The 23,364-nt window shown below is 34.0% G+C and overlaps 1 protein-coding gene across 3 annotated transcripts in view; it reads right to left on the reverse strand.

Moving 5' to 3' along the window:
* Positions 1-3,375: 3,375 nt before the first annotated feature.
* bchs (WD repeat and FYVE domain containing 3 bchs) overlaps positions 3,376-23,364 on the reverse strand; it is a 65,451-nt gene continuing 45,462 nt past the window's right edge. For 2 of the 3 annotated variants that reach the window (XM_065499709.1, XM_065499707.1), the window contains exons 8-24: positions 19,763-20,342; positions 18,503-19,707; positions 17,218-18,446; positions 16,771-17,159; positions 15,480-16,599; positions 14,941-15,159; positions 14,584-14,863; positions 14,383-14,513; positions 14,215-14,318; positions 13,845-14,145; positions 9,920-10,531; positions 9,665-9,851; positions 9,396-9,599; positions 9,231-9,332; positions 8,930-9,064; positions 8,692-8,806; positions 3,376-4,458 (exon numbers count right to left, since the gene is read on the reverse strand). In XM_065499709.1, coding sequence (XP_065355781.1) covers positions 4,293-4,458; positions 8,692-8,806; positions 8,930-9,064; positions 9,231-9,332; positions 9,396-9,599; positions 9,665-9,851; positions 9,920-10,531; positions 13,845-14,145; positions 14,215-14,318; positions 14,383-14,513; positions 14,584-14,863; positions 14,941-15,159; positions 15,480-16,599; positions 16,771-17,159; positions 17,218-18,446; positions 18,503-19,707; positions 19,763-20,342 — 7,079 coding nt within the window. In that variant the 3' untranslated portion in view covers positions 3,376-4,292. The remainder of the gene's footprint in view (positions 4,459-8,691; positions 8,807-8,929; positions 9,065-9,230; positions 9,333-9,395; positions 9,600-9,664; positions 9,852-9,919; positions 10,532-13,844; positions 14,146-14,214; positions 14,319-14,382; positions 14,514-14,583; positions 14,864-14,940; positions 15,160-15,479; positions 16,600-16,770; positions 17,160-17,217; positions 18,447-18,502; positions 19,708-19,762; positions 20,343-23,364) is intronic. The other variant, XM_065499708.1, reaches the window with a different exon arrangement.

The following is a 23,364-nucleotide window of genomic DNA, read 5'->3' on the forward strand; positions in this document are numbered from 1 at the left end:
GATTTAAATTTTGCGTTTTTCAAGAAAAACTAATTTTTTGTCCATATTTAGGCGAATGAGTCCATTTTTCCTTACTGTTATACATTTTAAGTAAAACCTATTCATAATATTATAGTCCTTGTAATTTTAAATACGTTCTGAAAGTTTTACTGAAATCGGAAAACGATAACCTTTGAATCGTGAAGGTCAAAGGTCAAATTTTTCAATATTTGGAATTTCTAATGAAAAAATAGCGAAATGTTATATATTTTTGGCCCGATTTTAATGCAAATTAAGGAAAATATAACATAAAGTCCAGAATTTAAAAAACCATCACAAAAATGGAAATTAACCCTTAGCAGCACTTGGGGTCCAAATTACCCTCAACTTTTAAAATCACGAAAAACACAACCATTTTGACCCCAAGTCCTCTTAAAGGTTAAAATCCATTTTTGCACTGTTGTTGTAAATGCTAGACCCTAATATATATTTTCCTCAAGTTTCATGAAAATCGGCCCAAAAATATATAACATTTCGCTATCTTTTCATTAGAAATTCCAAATATTGAAAAATTTGACCTTTGACCTTCACGATTTAAAGGTTATCGTTTTCCGATTTTAGTAAAACTTTCAGAACATATTTAGAATTACAAGGACTATAATATTATGAATAGGTTTTACTTAAAATGTATAACAGTAAGGAAGTTGGACTCATTCGCCTAAATATGGACAAAAAATTAGTTTTTCTTGAAAAACGCAAAATTTAAATCGCAGGTACGGAAAAACTGTAAGAGGTATTGACATAATTTTTTCATATTTTTATTCCCTATTTTGATCTCAATAAACCCCAATGTGATGATCGAAAAAATCTGAAATTTGTTTAACAAAATTTTTAAAAATTTGAAAATGGAGTTTTGAAACAGCCGTTAAAAAAAATTATTTTTTTGGCCATACCTGCAAATAGGTTAACGGTATCCTACGAAGACAAAAACTCATATACAAGTAAATACGGACATATTTTAAGTAAAAATGAGCTTTTATTTTAATTTTTCTCGAAATATCTTAATTTTTTTCCTAAATTTTTTGTTCATGTGGCCTGAAACACGTTAATGGTCTGGCGAATTTGTAATAACTTTAAAATTTTTTAATCAAATTTTGTCATTTATATCTTATTACAACGATAATTACGTACACATTTCGATTCTTTTGCATTCAATTGCAAAAGTATTTATTTAGTAGCAAACTTTTTTCAAAAACTGAAAAATTTGCATTTTTCTCTAATTTTGGCGATAATACAGTTTTTGGGTCATTTTGAACCAAAGGAGATACAGGGTTAATTTCCAAAATTTTTTTTTAATGTAATATTCATTAATATAAATAAATCTACATATTTCTAGAAAACAATGCAGAAAGTTAACGAGTTTCACCTATTTATTCCATATTAACAGTAAAATTCTGCATATATCTGAACTTTGACCTCGATGCGCGTCCAGAAATCGTTGCCCGATTTGGCTCAAATTTTCAGCACCTAACATTTAGGCCTAGTGTCACAATATTCCACCCGGCACTCTTCAAAATTTTAACAAAAATTTTTTTCCATACAACTGATTGTCACTCTATTCAGCATATTACAAAATGCCTGAAGTGGATGTTTTCGAGTTATCCTGATCAAAATTGATAAAGTGTTTCTAAAATGAGTTCAATTGCATGGTTTTCCTTTATACCTCGATATGCCAGTTATGATCGCGAAATGAAAAATTGTTTATGAAAGCCATGTAAAAATATCTATGATCTCTTTGTAGCCAATAAGTTAAAATATGCATTTGAGACTTTTTTTAGGAGATAAACAACAAAGAAAACTAAAATTTCATCGCTTTTCAAGGAGATATAAATGAGTCTAATTGTGATTAAAATAACCATCCTGTACTAAAATGCATAATTTTATGTATTAGAACTTACGAAAGGGTTAACTGTTAAAAGGAACTGTCATACTGCACTCACTTTTTGACATTTACGATCAGTATAATCTGGGAAATCATCATGAATTGACTGACGCTTGAACTACGCTATAAAATTATACAAATTAACTTTGGAAATCAAATGTAGATCTGATTTACACATCAACATTTACGGACGATACTGCTTTTGTAAGCATACAAGGAAACCCTTCAATAGCTTTGGAACAATTCCAGTCTCACATGTGGCGAATGGCTGGACAAATGGAAAATAAAAGTCAATTCAACAAAGTTTACTTACGTTACATTTACTGTCCTCCACAGAGCCATGTTAAATATCTTGGTATCCATCTTGATCGCCGCTTAACATGGACCCACCATATTGAAGCAAAATTAAAGTCAGTTCAGTTGCACTGGCTAATTGGTCTACTCTAGACTTGGAGTACAAAGTACTTTTGTACAAGACAATGGTAAAACCTGTATGGCTATACGGCACTCAGCTATGGGGAAAAGCCTCCTCATCTAACGTTGAAAAATTGCAAAGAAAGCAGTTAGAACTGTTCAGGGGCCGAATTACCGCATTCGATATCGAGTAAATTTGATCGTAATTTTCTGATTTGGGATTACGGCATTCGATATCGAGCATGAAATTTAGTACATTTTGTTATAATTACGATATCGAAATCATTTTTCGATACGTAGTTCATTCGATCACGAATTCGGTCCCAGTACAATAACAGGTGCCCCATGGTACATTCGCAATAGTAAAATCTATAGGGATCTCAATGTCCCCATAATACGCGAGGAGAATAAACTCTCCAGTTTAACGTACCTGTCAAAACTAATTGATCAACCAAATCCCCTTGCCAGGGAGTTGCTGTCATTTGGGGGTCACTGAGACGAATGGAAACACTGGATCTGGCTAGATAACCAATTTATCGAGCACTTATGTTGGATATTCAAAAATGATGCCGGAGCTCGTGGTCAATGGAGATCGTTGCCGCACCATAATCAATGATTTTTTGTTTGAAAATATGGATGACATTGATCCGGGGGTGATGGTTAAAACAGGATGGCGTACCATCGATTTATTGAAATCAAAATTTTGGCGATAAATTGATTTCGAGAAATTAACCTGTCAATTGGCCTCCAAGGTCGTGGAGGTTCTGTGGGGCCACGTGAAGTCACTGGCTTATGCTGGTAAAGTGCGATCGTGAAAATCGTTTCTTAAATTTTGTATTTTTAAACATCGTTATTCAAATGATGGAGGATACACTTCTATAGATTCGCCTTGACTGAATATTTTTCTCAGCCATATTCATGTATAATTGTGTGTCAATGCCTTATTATATTTATATAAATTATTTTGGACAACATTATTTCAACATCAAAATAAAATTATTGGTTTGTGTACAACTTGACAATAAAAATTAAAAATAAAATTGTTTTTTAGCGATTTTGTTTGGTTCAGCTTGTCTTAATAAATTATTTTTATTTTTTTTTATAATTTAAATGGGAATACGTATATTTAATAGTTTTTCTTTGTAATCGAATATAAAATAGTTAAATAAATAAAAACATTTAAAAAAAAACAAACATAAATTTACAATAAATGTAATAATAAATAAAATTAACTAAACTATAAAAAGAAATGTAGTAATAATTAAAGCTAAAAGGGTATCTCTTTATCATGCAAAACTAACCCTTTAAATATATGTATATGGATAGTAATTTTAAATAAAAAGACCTTTTAAATAAAATGTCATTTTTTAAAAAAAGATCATTAAAATAATTCGTTTTGTAAAACAATTTCTTTTTACACAATTCTTTGCCCGAAAATTAAAAAATGAAACAGCCTTTTCTTTATAAATATTATTATATGTTTAAAATAAATTACATAAATTATAAATAACAAGTTAAATTAAAAAAACAAAAAAAAAACAATATTAAAAATTATACAATACAAAAACTAAACTAAAATTATTTTCGTTTCTTTCATATATAAAATTATTAACAAAAATCCATATGAAATATTTACTATTTTATAATATACACTTTATGTAGAGTAGAGTAGGGGCGGGCGGGGTTTTGTTTAGGGTTTTTTCTTTTAAAGGGGATGTGATGTTTAAAGTATTTTTGTTCTATTTTTAATATTTATGTATACCTTATTGTTAATTATTATTGATTTATTTTTAATTTTAATAATTTGGTTTAATTTTTTCTGTTTCTTTGATCTCTTATTTATATTTATGTGTATGTTTTGTTTTAAAAAGGTACTTTTACTCTTTTCAATTACTATGTATGTATTTTGTTGCATGTTGTATGTTAAATACTCTTAAAAAAGATCTCTTAATATGTATTAATTGTCTACCGAGTTTGCTCTTAAGTGTCCAAAGCAGGCCTGACACACTCTTACCGGTTTAATGATGCGTAGTCGTGATATTTCCGATTCGAAACGACTGCATTTATTACAGAACACCTGACCGCAATTGCGACAATGATGTTTGCGTTCGTACAAGTTAAATCTGTAAAAGAGGTTAGAAAGAATTTGGAGGTTAGAACAGATTATTAAATAAAGTTACTTTTATTAAAAAAAAAAAAATAATGTTATGAAATCAAAATATCAATTTTGTCTACATAAAAAGACCATAATAGCATGTGTCACATCTCTTAATAAAATACCGCAATAAGTAGTAAATTAGCGTTCGACGGAATATTTTATTTTAGATTAGGAAAAATTGTAGTTCGCCCCATATCGATAATTTTAAAAATTGAATAACCAATTTTGAGGGTAAAACTAATAACATGTAAATTCTAAACAAAATATTTAGATCCTCTCCAAAAAGAATGAAAATCGTTTTTCTTTCAGACCCTATAGATTAATATTCTGAAGATTTAGACGGAAATGTTAAGTAGCAGGAATGACCAAGTACAAAAAGTTTCGAATATTACTGTAAAAGTTGATATCAGAAAGTCAAAACACTGTCATGAATGAAAAAGCGAATGTTCAAGAAGTTAAACCTAAAAAACATGTTACTGAATTGTCGTATAAATGATCGAATGAGCTTTTGTATCGAACAATTATTTCGATATCGAAATTATAATAAAATGTAAATGCCATAATCTCAAATAAGAAAATTAATATCAGTTTTACTCGATATAGTTTGCAGTAATTCCGCCCATGTCTTCTTTCTAAAGCTGGGTTTCCGCATACACCGTAATCGGCGCCGATAACGAAAACTGAAACTGAAAAACGTTGGTATTCGTCACCGTCTCGTTTCTGAATTGTTTTCGTTTCAGTTGGGTGAGTTGCGGCATAAAACACAAACGAAATTACTTTTTAATTTTGGATGTCGCACATTAAATAGAATTTCATTATTTTTGACAAAATCTATTATTTTTTCCTCTTCCAATAAAGAAAATTTATTTTTTTATTCATTTTGATTTTCTTTAAATCTGAAATAAAAAAATAATTAAAATAATTTCGTTCCTACAGCACCGAAAACAACCTACTTGAAGTTGTTTTCGTTCCGGCCCCAAATGACAGGTTTTTCGTTATTGATCGGTGCCGTTTCGTTTCCAATTTTCGTTGTCGATTTCTGAAACGAACATTTTCTTCTGTGAATGTATGGAATTTCTTTTCGGTGTCGATTACGGTGTATGCGGAAACATAGCTTAAGAAGTTTTTATTATGGAAGGCAATATGTAATTGCGGTAAACAAAGTAGGACAACGCTGAATTGTATATAAAGCAGTGCTTCGTGATAATTTGATAGCAATAGTAAACTGGAGCCTAGTTAGGCAAGGATTTTCACTCCTGTGGGGTTACTCTCTAATTCGACTCGAATGGAAATCGTTTCGAATTACAATGTATGTAACACACAATTTCGAACTTTTTCGTTTTCGGATTTAGTTATGCAGTAACTGCCCTGACCTCCTTAAGAGGCCTATAAAGTATCCGCTAATTCGGATCATTGTATCATTTCCGCCTCAATTTTTATCCACAAAAAGCCTGGGCTAAGCTCAACGATTTTTTTCGGCATTTTAATTGGAAATTTTGTTTCCTAGACAATAACTTCAATGCCATGACGAAAATGATTGAGAAAGTAATCATGTTGGGAATGAAGACTTTCATTCCATCAAATAAATCTTGGATTAGACCTAGATAAAAATCTTGGTTTAATTAGACGTGCAAAATAGCAATTAGATACAGATAGGAAGCATTCAGAACTTGGCGCAACAACCAAAACTGATTCGCATCTAATATCATCAATATCTACACCACCTATATCCGACCGAAAATGGAATAGAACTCCCATGTATGAGGCAGTGCTTCAAAGTCTATTTTGGAGCTTCTCGACCGCGTACAGGAGAGGGCGAAGGTGACTATTGGTGACATTAGGGTATCCAACTATATTGATTCGCTGGAGTACCGACGCAATGTGGGCTGCGTTTCACTGTTCTCACAGGTACTACAATGGAATGTAGATTTTTACGTAATACATGTTTTTCATCCAAAACACGTTCCTTTGTTGTCGATTGGCCAGTGGACCGCACAACACACTTCCGGGAGCAGTATCGAACTCGAGAAACATCGAAATTTTAAGAGCTTGTAGTAATTTTTATAAATTTAACTAGTTGATCGCCACGGCTTCGCCCGGTAGCATTTACTAATGTTATTTCTTCAAGTTTCTCCAACCCACGCACACCAGCCTGTTCTTATTTAATTGCAAAGAAAATATCTAAATTTGTACTGCATACTTTAGGAAGCTTTTTTTATTACAGTTGACTGGACTCACAAAAAAAAGAATTTCCGAGTTTTACCCGGAATTTTAAAATTTTTTTCTTTACAAACCATCTCCTGAAAATTTCGAATCGAACACAAAAAAATCAGCCAAATCGCTCCAGCCGTTCTCACGTAATGACATTACATACATGGACCATTTCATTTTTATATATATAGTAGATATAATATAAATTTTGATTTAAAAAAGTACTCTTTTGTCCAATTGTTTGAAAAATTTACTGGTTTTAAGCTTAATTTACCATAAAATATTCCCGGGAATTCAAGGATATTAACATATTTTTTTAACATTTCCTGGGAATGGAAAAAGTCAAGGAAATTAGGAACTCTCATCCATATTGACGGTCTAGCTGTTATTAAATTCCTTGTTAGTGCTTAGAAAATAAACTGTATGATAATTATTTCAATACAATTTATATAAAACCAGTTTGTACGAATTACACATCAAAAATAATGCAGTACACAATTAACTTTTAAACCGACTACACTCTAGATTACTTAGAGACACTTAAGTGACAATTGACTTCACGCTAGATTATATAGAATCTATAAAGTAACCAATTGACTTTTCTCTGTACTACAAAGCACATATGTGTCAAATGACCTAAAATAGATTAATTGGAGTCAGCCAAGTTATCGGACATTAGTAACAATTACTGTCTCAAAGGAATACATTGAGTACTTGCTTAGCAGCTGGGATATATTGCCTGGGTACATGAATGGCGCGTTGAACTACCTAACTTTTGTAGTAGTTGCCGCAATGAGACTTATGAGAAGACTTTAAATCACCTTTTATGTTCTTGTCTTGCACTATAGACTAAAAAACATCTACCTATAATCGGTCTATAGCTGATAAATACGTTCATCAGTTTATCATATTTTGTTCTTTAGACGTTTTTTTATATTTCTGATCGCAGTAATATTTATCCTTTATATGTATATCCATGTGTAAAAAGTTTACTTTTAAATAATTTTTACAATATTGGTTTAAGAAGTTTATATGTCTATTAAAATTTGTTAAATAAATGATTAAATATTAAAAATTATTTGTAACAACAGTTAAAAGTATTATTTGGTTAATTCATAATAAAAAAAATATAATAATAAAAAAAATGCTTTAAAACTTCTGGTTAATATTTTGAAAGCCAAATTATTTATTTAAAAACTTTACTACCTTTTATTAAACAAAATGTGTTTACAAATAATTATCGTTAAAAGATAATATTCGTGATAGTCTCACTTCTATGGGACGCCTAAAATGGGATAAATATAAATTTTGTTTAAATAACAGATCTAAAGATGCTAAATAATGCAACTAATTTCAGATAAAGTTGGAAAGATATCTGACAAATTGAATATGTTATTGTATATTAAATTTAAGCTGAGTGTTAATTGTATTAAATACAGTTTCTAATCGCTTATTGTATATAGCTCAGTGTCAATTTTATTATCTACAGTTTCTGTATATTACCCCCTGTCTATACTTGACAAATATTTATCATAACAATAAATGACATTTGTTGTCAAGACAAAGTTGTCTTAGCAAAAGCACTAACAATTTTGTCAGTGCTGATAATTTTTTATCTTGACAACGATTTTGACGTTTATCATGATAAAAATTTATCAAGTATAGACAGGGGGTTAAATAAAAATGTCATAACGGATAAAAGATATGTTCGTTTAATGAGTTTTGTCCACTAGAGTTGTGTCGATCATGAACGATCCTATTAATTTTAACGACTGAAGTTGTAATAACGGATAAAAGATGTGTTCGTTTAATGATTTTTTTGTCAACTAGAGTTGTGTCGTTCATGAACGAACCTATTCATTTTACCGACTGAAGTTGTCGTTCTGGTTTTTTGAATATTTAAAATAAACGATTTAGCTCATAAACGACACTAATTTATACAGTGTTATTAAATGAAAAATTTCGCTTAAAATTAGTAATTACTTACTTAACATGACACTTAACACATTGATCGGCTCCTTCATCCTTTAGCCAATGATCCGCCACACCCCGTCCTGGCTGTTCAGTGACACACCAAGAATAAATGCGACCGCGGGCATCACCTAGAATAAAGAAAAAAAAACATTAACAATATAACAAAATCATGTGTAATATTTAAAAAAAAAATTATAGAATTTCATTTAATAACAATTGGTTGTTATTAGAATAACCGATTCATTACTTACCCACATATAAAATTTTATGATCTTTTGATACGGTTAAAGCTGTTATACTAGCAGGTTCAGCATTATCCTTACGATCGTATGCTGTATGCATGGTAAGTTTGGATCTAAACATTAATTGACGTTGCCATTTAAAACCTAAAAAAAAACAAAATTATTAATAAAATTTAATAATAAATTTATTCCTCACATAATATAAAAGATTTACTCGAAAGGAAATCATCTGAATTTGTTTGCTTTAAATATGGACATTCAAATTCGACAATAACCCCTCAGACTTGTAATTTTCTGATTTTTAACTTACCCTTCTTTAAACAATGTTCCCCTTTATGACTGTCAATCATGACAAAACCATCCGTGAGACTGGTATCTGATTTACTAGGTCGTATAGTAGCACGTTCTTCTTCTATATTAAAATATGAAACGTTTTTTAATGAAATTTATTGATTTTTTAAAGTATTCCACCTACCTTCATTATTTTTCAGGGAATTTGTATGATCTACGGTAGATGATTTAATTTCATGCAAAGATTTTGCTCCCGAAAATGAACTTTTACGTCTTTCCGATGTTACCGGTGGCTCACATTCTTTTTTGGGTTTGTCAGATTGTGTGGAATTGTTTGAATGATTAGAGGCATCTGATATACTTGACTCGGAAGCTGATTTATGGATTTCTAGGTTTATACAAAATAAAAATGTTACATTTAATTGTTTATTTGGGAAGATGTTTAATAGTTACCATTTTCATCATGCGATGATATGCCTTGCATTTGTTTTATTATATCGATTTTTTTAGTATGTTCGCCATTTTTCAATTCTTCTTCCTCCTTATCCGATTGGGCATCAGGATTTTCTTGTGATTTAATCTCAGCGCATCTTTTGAGTTTACGTTCAATGGGCACTTGAACATATTCCAAAGACCACATCTAGAAAATTAAGAAAATCATTAATAAAATCTATTAAAATCACATGAAATTTTATTTTTAACACCTACCCTTACTACACCATCTGTAGAACCTGTGATCACGACATTTTGCTGATCCCATTCACGTATCTGCGAGTAGGCTACACACAATATCTGTTGCATTCTATCCGCACTACCCACACAGGTATTAACGGTGGCCAGGGGATCCCCATTTATTGACCAAACATGCAACCAAGTGGCCGAACAGGTGGCTATATCTCCTGTCAATTCATTTATAGCCACTGCTGCCACTACACCCACATGTCCCCTCAGTTGCCGCACAAATGTAAATCGTGCCATATCCCATACTATGGCCGTGCCATCTCTAGAACCTGATACTATAACATTGTAAGCTGCACTAGCCGCCAAACAGGTTACCGCATCTGTATGGCCGTGTAGAGAATGACGTACCGTCAGACTTTTACGATTCGCATCAAATTTCCATACCGTTATAACAGAACTTGTTCCAGCTGTGATAATCATCTTGGAGTTGGGACAAGCACAGGTTAAAATTTCTCCAGAGTTTTGGGCGGCTGCTTCGGACACAAACGACGCGCGATCAGTATCATAAAGGCCAACACGCAGAGAGTGATCGGCGAAACCCCAAGCTATGTATTTTGTATATGATGGTGGCATCATGACCTAAGCAATTGAGATATAAAGAGGTCAATGTTAAAATTAAGGTTAAATTCAAGAGTTTAAAAGTTTTTTGCTTTGAATACATGAACTATAGCTAGGGTTTCACATTTCTAATTTAGAAATATGTCTTGAGCAGACACTTTTTTATGTAAATATGTCTTGAAGAGACACTTTTCTATAGAAAAATGTCTTGATCAGACACTTTACTATAATGTCTAGATCAGACACTTTTCTATAGGAAAATGTCTTGAGCAAATACTTTTCTATAGAAATATGTCTTGAGCAAACACTTTTCTATAGAAATATGTCTTGATCAGACATTTTTCTATAGAAATATGTCTTGATCAGACATTTTTCTATAGAAATATGTCTTGATCAGACATTTTTCTATAGAAATATGTCTTGATCAGACATTTTTCTATAGAAATATGTCTTGATCAGACATTTTTCTATAGAAATATGTCTTGATCAGACATTTTTCTATAGAAATATGTCTTGAGCAGACATTTTTCTATAGAAATATATGTCTTGAGCAGACATTTTTCTATAGAAATATATGTCTTGAGCAGACATTTTTCTATAGAAATATGTCTTGAGCAGACATTTTTCTATAGAAATATGTCTTGAGCAGACATTTTTCTATAGAAATATGTCTTGAGCAGACATTTTTCTATAGAAATATGTCTTGAGCAGACATTTTTCTATAGAAATATGTCTTGAGCAGACATTTTTTTATAGAAATATGTCTTGAGCAGACATTTTTCTATAGAAATATGTCTTGAGCAGACATTTTTCTATAGAAATAGTTCTTGAGCAGACATTTTTCTATAGAAATATATGTCTTGAGCAGACATTTTTCTATAGAAATATATGTCTTGAGCAGACATTTTTCTATAGAAATATGTCTTGAGCAGACATTTTTCTATAGAAATATGTCTTGAGCAGACATTTTTCTATAGAAATATGTCTTGAGCAGACATTTTTCTATAGAAATATGTCTTGAGCAGACATTTTTCTATAGAAATATGTCTTGAGCAGACATTTTTCTATAGAAATATGTCTTGAGCAGACATTTTTCTATAGAAATATATGTCTTGAGCAGACATTTTTCTATAGAAATATATGTCTTGAGCAGACATTTTTCTATAGAAATATGTCTTGAGCAGACATTTTTCTATAGAAATATGTCTTGAGCAGACATTTTTCTATAGAAATATGTCTTGAGCAGACATTTTTCTATAGAAATATGTCTTGAGCAGACATTTTTCTATAGAAATATGTCTTGAGCAGACATTTTTTTATAGAAATATGTCTTGAGCAGACATTTTTCTATAGAAATATGTCTTGAGCAGACATTTTTCTATAGAAATAGTTCTTGAGCAGACATTTTTCTATAGAAATATATGTCTTGAGCAGACATTTTTCTATAGAAATATGTCTTGAGCAGACATTTTTCTATAGAAATATGTCTTGAGCAGACATTTTTCTATAGAAATATGTCTTGAGCAGACATTTTTCTATAGAAATATGTCTTGAGCAGACATTTTTCTATAGAAATATGTCTTGAGCAGACATTTTTCTATAGAAATATGTCTTGAGCAGACATTTTTCTATCGAAATATGAGCAAACATTTTTCTATCGAAATATGAGCAGACATTTTTCTATGGAAATATGAGCAGACATTTTTCTATCGAAATATGAGCAGACATTTTTCTATCGAAATATGAGCAGACATTTTTCTATCGAAATATGTCTTGAGCAAACATTTTTCTATTGAAATATGTCTTGAGCAAACATTTTTCTATAGAAATATGTCTTGAGCAAACATTTTTCTATAGAAATATGTCTTGAGCAGACATTTTTCTATAGAAATATGTCTTGAGCAGACATTTTTTTATAGAAATATGTCTTGAGCAGACATTTTTTTATAGAAATATGTCTTGAGCAGACATTTTTTTATAGAAATATGTCTTGAGCAGACATTTTTTATAGAAATATGTCTTGAGCAGACATTTTTCTATAGAAATGTGACATGAGCAGACATTTTTCTATAGAAATGTGACATGAGCAGACATTTTTCTATAGAAATGTGACATGAGCAGACATTTTTCTATAGAAATGTGTCTTGAGCAGACATTTTTCTATAGAAATATGTCTTGAGCAGACATTTTTCTATAGAAATATGTCTTGAGCAGACATTTTTCTATAGAAATATGTCTTGAGCAGAAATTTTTCTATAGAAATATGTCTTGAGCAGAAATTTTTCTATAGAAATATGTCTTGAGCAGAAATTTTTCTATAGAAATATGTCTTGAGCAGACATTTTTCTATAGAAATGTCTTGAGCAGACACTTTTCTATAGAAATATGTCTTGAGCAGACATTTTTTTATAGAAATAAGTCTTGAGCAGACACTTTTCTATAGAAATATGTCTTGAGCAGACATTTTTTTTATAGAAATATGTCTTGAGCAGACACTTTTCTATAGAAATATATTTTGAGCAAACACTTTTCTATCGAAATATGTCTTGAGCAGACATTTTTATATAGAAATGTGTCTTGAGCAGGCACTTTTCTATCGAAATGTGTCTTGAGCAGGCACTTTTCTATAGCAATGTCTTGAGCAGACACTTTTCTATAGAAATATGTCTTGAGCTGATATTTTTCTATAGAAATATGTCTTGAGCTGACATTTTTCTATAGAAATATGTCTTGAGCAGACATTTTTCTATAGAAATATGTCTTGAGCAGACATTTTTCTATAGAAATATGTCTTGAGCAGACATTTTTCTATAGAAATATGTCTTGAGCAGACATTTTTCTATAAAAATATGTCTTGAGCAAACATTTTTCTATCGAAATATGAGCAAACATTTTTCTATCGAAATATGAGCAGACATTTTTCTATGGAAATATGAGCAGACATTTTTCTATCGAAATATGAGCAGACATTTTTCTATCGAAATATGAGCAGACATTTTTCTATCGAAATATGTCTTGAGCAAACATTTTTCTATTGAAATATGTCTTGAGCAAACATTTTTCTATAGAAATATGTCTTGAGCAGACATTTTTCTATAGAAATATGTCTTGAGCAGACATTTTTCTATAGAAATATGTCTTGAGCAGACATTTTTCTATAGAAATATGTCTTGAGCAGACATTTTTCTATAGAAATATGTCTTGAGCAGACATTTTTCTATAAAAATATGTCTTGAGCAAACATTTTTCTATAAAAATATGTCTTGAGCAGACTTTTTTCTATAAGAAATGCGTTTTTTTTATATAAGAAATGAGCAGACTCTTATTTTCTTACCTTATTTTGTTCCACAGCAAAAACAGTCTTATCCGGTTGCAATATCTGGCCCACAGGTCCTTTCAGTTCCTTAATAGGCTGTAAACTGGGCTTGAGATTATCCAAATTATGGAAGAACAAACGATCGGATTGTAAAACAGTAGTGTTGCCTTGTATTAAAGCGCTAGGATCAATTAGTGTTGAATGTCTATTGCCAGACATTTTCTTGGCGGGATGGGGTTTCTTAAACAATTGTTTAGGAATCTGGCCAAAGTTGTTAATGAAACCAATAGTGGCATTCTTCTTTAAAGGATCATCAATGCTGTATATTAAAATATACAAAAAATATTAAACAAAATTGTTTATTTTTAAAAATTAATATAAAAATTACTTGTAAATATCCACATTGCCCTCATAGAAAAGATGATGGAAAACATTAATAGCTTCTACCGCGGCAGGACCTTGCTGTTTGTGGCCAAATATTAAATCGATCCACTTTATACAGAACAATTAAATTAGTTTTTATATAAGAAATGTTTAATTATTAAGCAAAACTTACCAAATGTAAATTTTGACTAACATAATCACACTCCAAGGCACTGCGATGTAGCCTTATAAACTCTCTTGGGTCTTGTTTGGCCCAGGGCGGCAATATAACATTATTTAAAGTTTCACCATTTTGTTTGGTACCTTTAAGTGAAGAAAGATTTAAGTTTAATAAATAAAGTTTGTTAAGACAAATTTTTAAAGACATTTTTACCCAAATCAAAATTATTTGAATTTGTTACAAATTCGGGGAGGTAGAAAAATTCAGGTATCAACTCCTTAACATCAGCCATATTGAATTTCGAAGCCGATAGCCAGGCTTCTTTTATGCTGTGGAACATGCGATCAGCCAAATCAAAATGACCACCTTGCAAACGCAAAAAATGTTGACTGAAGGGCTCCAAACGCACCAGATATGAACACACAATCATAGCCGAACTATAGTGAGTGCCATAGTGATAGGGCGGTGTTTCACCCTGAGGATCATCCCATTCCTTTAAATTAAAGATTAAAATAAATTGTTAAATATTATTAATTTGTAATGAAAAGAAAGCGAAATTAATGAAATTACCTTAAATCTTTTTTGAAATTGTTCTAAACGTTCTTCGGATTGTGCTCCCATTGGTTTTGAGAAGTCACGGAATGTTTTTGGACTATTAAAGTCCAATTCTTCGGAATCATAGTCTGCCAAAATCCAGGGAAAAACTGGATATTGCATGAGATCATTGTAGGAACGACCAGCCAGAGTATTTAAATGCATTAAATATTGGAAGTTAGAAATTTCACCACGCTGAAAAAAGAACATAGAAATAAGCGAAAATAAAATAAAAATTTGTTTGCAATTTCGAAATTAGAAATTAAAACTGGATCTTAGAATTTCGAAAATATCGATTTCATTTCGAACATATAGTTTTTTTTATTTTTCGTTAGAAATTTAATCTAATCTTTGACCTTTTAGCATTATTAATTTTAAATTTCATGTGAAATTATAAAAATTCTATAACAATTACAATATGAAGTTCTCTACCATTTTTTTTTGGAAATTCAAAAATAAATTTTTGATTCAAATATTTTAAATTTTTAATTTTTTTTATTTACACTAAAACTTACCACCCATCTTTGTGTTACGGACGTTTCACCAATCAAACTACTAAATATACCCGAAGTTTGTTCCACACTTGCCGTCCTCTTCTGGCCGGCCACCGATTGTTGGGCATTATCATTAATGGCCGTAGCATGAGCCATAAAACGTTGATACACCTTATTGCGCACCTTACGCGGAAAACTCAACAAATAGTTGCGGCCATCCTCTGAGAAAACCTCCAAAGCTATGGGTTGCAACAAATAACGCCGCTTGTGAACCTCACGAATTTCCTCATAGCCAAATTTCGAACATTGGCGTATTTTACATTGACGCGTTGTGCCGCCCGAGTTGGGTATAATTGGTTCATAGGCTCCTGGCGGTAAGGTATCAATATCCTTAATTTCTCTATTCTTTAACAGAGTAAAACCATCGACTATATAACAGTGCTCTTTGCCAAACAGCAAAAGACCCTCAAAGGTATCGAGACCTTGAATACGAGCACATCTAAACATAAATGAGATTTTCTCTTGTTCCTCCAACAATCTCAGGAACGTTTCATTATCCGCAATATTGGTCATTTCCTCATCTTCTTCATCGTCATCTTGAATGGTGCCATCGACTGATTCTTGTGCGTGTGCCAAGCGATTTTCATGGGGTGAGGATGGTGGTGTATTGGCCGAACCACCCGGTTCACTTTTCGACGATTGATGCAATTGGGGATGTGGCTGCTTAAGCATATTGGCATCTACGGAATGTTGTTGATGCAATAACTGATGTTGCGAGGCGGCATCAGTTTCGCAGAGAATACGTGGTGGCTGTTGACAATGGGTGTAATAGATTTTACTATCAAAACTGGAGGCCACTTTATTGGCCTTTAATTGACGTGCGTCTGTGCGATGATCGTTCTCGGGGCGATAGGGATAGTGTAGATAGAAAAGTTCATTGCGCATTGTTTTCTTGCGCATGCGATGTGGACCTTCGGTGGTATCGAGTATCCATTTGTCGAGCGTGGATATACCCTCGGGTCCCCAAAGGCCACGTTCTCGTGTCAATTCTGTTTCAGATTGTAGCCAATCCTGATGAACATAGCGCTGAGTGTGCTGCAACATTTGCAGATATTGTTTGCAACGTAACTCCCAAAGGTCCCTGGAAGAAAAAGTTGATTAAATTTGGGATTTAATGGGGTGTTTTTTTTAAATAAAATGTTGCCCTTCATACAAGTAACACATTTTAAGCGTTGCCCTCAAAGTGGCAAAATTTTTCTTTTTTAAAAGAAGGAAAACTCCTTAAAATATTTATTTAAAACTCTGTACTTACTTTATCAACTGCACATGTATGCCGGTACATTCAAATGCATGCTCTTTACTCATATTCGATTTTGTGCGCACTAACTCATCCTTTTTCACTTTGCTGCGACTGGCTAAGCGCGTCAGACCGCCAGTAACTTTTTGTATCTTAGATTGTATTTGATTGTGTATCTCCCAGGGTATACGATAGGAGGCTTTACGTTCAGCATCCACATAATTAAACCACAATTTTGAGGCCAATTCCATGACCTGTTCACGGGTTGTCTGCAAATCCGGGGCCTTTGAATTTGCCGGCGGAGGGCATAGACTTACTTTGAAAACCTCCTCAATGGCGGGCTTTTTACAAACATATAACTCTTCCCAAACGCGGAAGGCAGCTCCCACAATTAAATTGCGACCCTAGTTTAAAAAAGAATTGATAAAACAAGTTTCATTACAAATTGTTTAAAAATCATACCTGTAATTGATTTAAATCCTCATCTTTGGGCTCTATTATATCCGCCTGCGGATTTACATGCCAGGTGGTGTTGCGCGTGGTTGAGGGCTCCAATATGATTTTCATATCTGAAGTCAATTGCAACAAACAATAGGTTAAACAGCCGATAAATTCCAGCTCATGATTGCCGGCACCAAATATCAACAATCTATGCGTTATGATTTTGTGTAAAGCCTCCAAAACACTCATTTGTTCTGTAATGGCCTCTGTGGGCCGTGACAACAAATACAATATGGTGCGATTCAAAGAATGATGCAATTGTTCCAGCGATATAGATGAAGATCTACGTTTTGCTTGTGCTATTAATTTAATAATAAAATCAAATATCTCATGGGGATTGCGGGTCAAACAACCCTGCCACATTTTGTCTACCACACGAGCGGTAAAATAGAAAACATTTGGTGCTATATGTTGGGTATGACTCTGGGTCAGCGGCACCAAAGAGAGAGCAGCCTGTTCGCCCAATAAAATATCAGCCGCCAACAAATGATCCATTAAAGCGCTAATAATCTCAGTTTGATATTCAATTTGCAACGAAATCTCAGAATTATCGGGTGAGGCATCTAACACCAAGTCAATGACGGGTGTGGACTTGCCATGCATGTTCAAACTTAAGGAATCTACCACTATAACACGCAAGAAATCTATAATACATTTACGCACAGGATGATTTGTTAATTTGGTGACAGCCTGTTGGATGTTTACTGTTGCATTTAAGAGGAAACAACCAGTAGTCTCCTCTACCGGCGAGGAATTGCCACTATTGGGTTCCGATTCTATAGTATCTTCTTTATTATTGGGAAACAGCACAGCCACCAAAGAGGATATAACATCACCGGTCATCATTACGGGCATAAAATCGGTGAGATTTTGATAAAGACTAAATAACAGTTGTATAATAGTCTCAGGATGACTGGTTAGCCAAGGCGCCAATTCTCCGCCATGTACTATGGCTCTAACCATGCCCAATAAAACGCACACAGCTTCGGGGCATATATTCATTTTGGGTATATTGGTATTGGCCGATACAGGAGCTCCCCAGAGAAAAGACCATACACGATCTAAGTCGAATTTGGTGTGTTCAGTAGCCAATAGTTTCACGGGCTGGCCCATTATTAAGGCGGTTATCAGGAAGTAAAGTTCCGGAACATCCAAATGGTACTGCAACAGCCATTCTAACACTTGGAAGCCTGAAAAAACATAAATTCAATATTTATTTTATTTAGTTCTTGAAAATTAAACTTACCTGGAATATTTAGAGCCGCAGTTCTCACCTCACCCGCTATATGTGTGGGCAGATGCTGCAAAACATTTGAAGATGACACAATCACCGTACCCGAGCCACTCGGTGGCCGATTACTCAACTGCTGGGCTCCAATACCCATGGTTTTCTTTTGCGATACCATTTCGGTAAATCTCAAATAACCCCCATTATGGGTGCTATCACGGAAACGAACCAAAAAACTCTCATTGGCACAAACCACCACCAGAATTCGAACGGCTATGATGACGGTGGTAAAGTGCACGTGCGGTTGCATAAATAGCAAAAGCCAATCCATGCCCAAAGTCTTAGAAATATCATCGCATATAATATAATTGACGGTGTTGCGTGAGGTAAATAGGAGGCCGTGTAAGAGAGAAAGACAACGATTACGTAGATAAATATTTTGAGCAGTCGTATCGTATTCGGCAGTAGCAGCTGAATTGGAAGGATTCGGGGTGGGTTTCATCGAGGGCAAAATCAAAGACTTTTCGATCTGTTCTGCCTTGGGTAATTTGGAAGCACAGTACTGACCGAACAGCAGCAGGTCGGAGTGGCGTGGTTGACCACCCAGTAAAGCTTCAACTAGATTAAAAAGTATCTCCCTGGTCGAATGATCCTGTATATCGACTATTATAAATAATAATTTATTGAGTAGTTGCAGTTCCCGCATTATCTTAACATTTTGTTTCTTTTCATTGGATTCCACAGCCAGTTCCAGCAAATGTTCGAGCAGAGATCTCAATAAACCATTGGGAGCATTGTGCCAGATATCCAAATCACATAATAGATCTTGAAAAGCTGTAACATTGGGTATAGCGGTCATATCTTGACCGGAATTGACAGTGCCCACTAAACCGAAAGTGAGATGTAATATATGCGAGTTAAGTAAGTTCTTTTTCTTTTTGAAAAACATGCCCAGCGTTTGATAGCAGCGTTTACGATCCATTTCACTTTGGGCAGCACGATTACTGCGCACTACACAAGTTAAGGCTTTAACACCGGCATACAAGGATTCCACATCTTGGGCCATGGCTATAATGCCCAGTAAAACATTACAGCCACCAACAGTATCAATCATGGCTGATACCGGATGAGGACTAAAAACTCGTACGCCCAAGTAACCCACCACCACACCGCCCAAAGTGCGACCAGCTCCTGCCAAATGGCCAGCCGAATTATGCAAGATTCTATAAAAGAAATTTTAATTATGAGTTTGTTAAAATTTCATCAATTTCTACTTACTTTATAGGCGTGGCATTCTCATGCGAATTCATGCCCAATTGCTTGGCTATAGACTTATTATCCGCTCTGCTGTACACCTTTCTGATCTTCACCAACGTCAACTGCGATACAGCTTTGGCATTTAAGCCCAACAACACCTTTTCTTCCGCCACCAAAGGACCCAAAGGTTCTACTTTTTTACCCAACTGCGGAGCTTGCAAAGAACCCATATAATGTGGTCCCAAATTGTAGATTGTCTGTACAGTTTGTTGATTGACTACATCTTCCAGTAGATGACATACACCTTGTTTCCAGCACAGTCTAGAATAACGTCGCCATATGGGCGGTGTGCCTACATAACCAAATACCGAAGTAGCAACGGGTAAATTGGCCGAACCAGCTCCTGGATTTTGTGAAATGTAGTGCAGTTTTTGGGAATGCAAAGGTGCGCCGTCAAGATACAACTGAAGGCTGGAATTTTTGAGCACAGCTCGATTAAGCACCACCACCAAATGATGCCATTGTCCTTCGTGCAATAGATCGGGACACCAAATGCGGGCGCTATTGTCATCGGATCCTTCAGGTTCCCAATCGCCGAGACCTGCAATTAATCGAAAGAAATTATAATTTGTATAGAAATAAACTGTGAATTTATGAAGAATTCCCAAAAAAAATTGACTTGATTAAGTTCCTGGATTAATATAATTTCTAGGCTACTACCAGATCTACGAATGTGCTGCATTTCAGATCCAAGATTGAGCTGATTCCTAGACTACTACCAGATCTACGAATATGCTGCATTTCAGATTCAAGATTGAGCTGATTCCGAGACTACTACCAGGTCTACGAATATGCTGCATTTCAGATCCAAGATTGAGCTGATTCCTAGACTACTAAGATATCCACGATTGAGTTGATTCCTAGACTACTAAGATATCCACGATTGAGCTGATTCCTAGACTACTAAGATGTCCACGATTGAGCTGATTCTTAGACTACTAAGATATCCACGATTGAGCAGATTCTTAGACTACTAATATAACCACGATTGAGCTGATTCTTAGACTACTAAGATATCCACGATTGAGCAGATTCTTAGACTACTAACATGTCCACCATTGAGCTGATTCCTAGACTACTAATATATCCACGATTGATATCCACGATTGAGCTACTAAGATATCCACGATTGAGCTACTAAGATATCCACGATTGAGCTACTAAGATATCCACGATTGAGCTACTAAGATATCCACGATTGAGCTACTAAGATATCCACGATTGAGCTACTAAGATATCCACGATTGAGCTACTAAGATATCCACGATTGAGCTACTAAGATATCCACGATTGAGCTACTAAGATATCCACGATTGAGCTACTAAGATATCCACGATTGAGCTACTAAGATATCCACGATTGAGCTACTAAGATATCCACGATTGAAGTACTAAGATATCCACGATTGAGCTACTAAGATATCCACGATTGAGCTACTAAGATATCCACGATTGAGCTACTAAGATATCCACGATTGAGCTACTAAGATATCCACGATTGAGCTACTAAGATATCCACGATTGAGCTACTAAGATATCCACGATTGAGCTACTAAGATATCCACGATTGAGCTACTAAGATATCCACGATTGAGCTACTAAGATATCCACGATTGAGCTACTAAGATATCCACGATTGAAGTACTAAGATATCCACGATTGAGCTACTAAGATATCCACGATTGAGCTACTAAGATATCCACGATTGAAGTACTAAGATATCCACGATTGAGCTACTAAGATATCCACGATTGAGCTACTAAGATATCCACGATTGAGCTACTAAGATATCCACGATTGAGCTACTAAGATATCCACGATTGAGCTACTAAGATATCCACGATTGTGCTACTAAGATATCCACGATTGAGCTACTAAGATATCCACGATTGAGCTACTAAGATATCCACGATTGAGCTACTAAGATATCCACGATTGAGCTACTAAGATATCCACGATTGAGCTACTAAGATATCCACGATTGAGCTACTAAGATATCCACGATTGAAGTACTAAGATATCCACGATTGAGCTATTAAGATATCCACGATTGAGCTACTAAGATATCCACGATTGAGCTACTAAGATATCCACGATTGAGCTACTAAGATATCCACGATTGAGCTACTAAGATATCCACGATTGAGCTACTAAGATATCCACGATTGAGCTACTAAGATATCCACGATTGAGCTACTAAGATATCCACGATTGAGCTACTAAGATATCCACGATTGAGCTACTAAGATATCCACGATTGAGCTACTAAGATATCCACGATTGAGCTACTAAGATATCCACGATTGAGCTACTAAGATATCCACGATTGAGCTACTAAGATATCCACGACTGAGCTACTAAGATATCCACGATTGAGCTACTAAGATATCCACGATTGAGCTACTAAGATATCCACGATTGAAGTACTAAGATATCCACGATTGAAGTACTAAGATATCCACGATTGAGCTACTAAGATATCCACGATTGAGCTACTAAGATATCCACGATTGAGCTACTAAGATATCCACGATTGAAGTACTAAGATATCCACGATTGAGCTACTAAGATATCCACGATTGAGCTACTAAGATATCCACGATTGAGCTACTAAGATATCCACGATTGAGCTACTAAGATATCCACGATTGAGCTACTAAGATATCCACGATTGAGCTACTAAGATATCCACGATTGAAGTACTAAGATATCCACGATTGAAGTACTAAGATATCCACGATTGAGCTACTAAGATATCCACGATTGAGCTACTAAGATATCCACGATTGAGCTACTAAGATATCCACGATTGAAGTACTAAGATATCCACGATTGAGCTACTAAGATATCCACGATTGAGCTACTAAGATATCCACGATTGAGCTACTAAGATATCCATGATTGAGCTACTAAGATATCCACGATTGAGCTACTAAGATATCCACGATTGAGCTACTAAGATATCCACGATTGAGCTACTAAGATATCCACGATTAAGCTACTAAGATATCCACGATTGAGCTACTAAGATATCCACGATTGAGCTACTAAGATATCCACGATTGAGCTACTAAGATATCCACGATTGTGCTACTAAGATATCCACGATTATGCTACTAAGATATCCACGATTGAGCTGATTCCTAGACTACTAAGATATCCACGATTGAGCTGATTCCTAGACTACTAAGATATCCACGATTGAGCTGATTCTTAGACTACTAAGATATCCACGATTGAGCTGATTCTTAGACTACTAAGATATCCACGATTGAGCTGATTCTTAGACTACTAAGATATCCACGATTGAGCTGATTCTTAGACTACTAAGATATCCACGATTGAGCTGATTCTTAGACTACTAAGATATCCACGATTGAGCTGATCCTTAGACTACTAAGATATCCACGATTGAGCTGATTCTTATACTACTAAGATAACCACAATTGAGCTACTAAGATATCCACGATTGTGCTACTAAGATATCCACGATTGAGCTGATTCTGAGACTACTAAGATATCCACAATTGAGCTACTAAAACATCCACTACCTTAAAATCCACG

Source organism: Calliphora vicina, chromosome 2, assembly GCF_958450345.1.
Source record: "Calliphora vicina chromosome 2, idCalVici1.1, whole genome shotgun sequence".
Taxonomy (NCBI): domain Eukaryota; kingdom Metazoa; phylum Arthropoda; class Insecta; order Diptera; family Calliphoridae; genus Calliphora; species Calliphora vicina.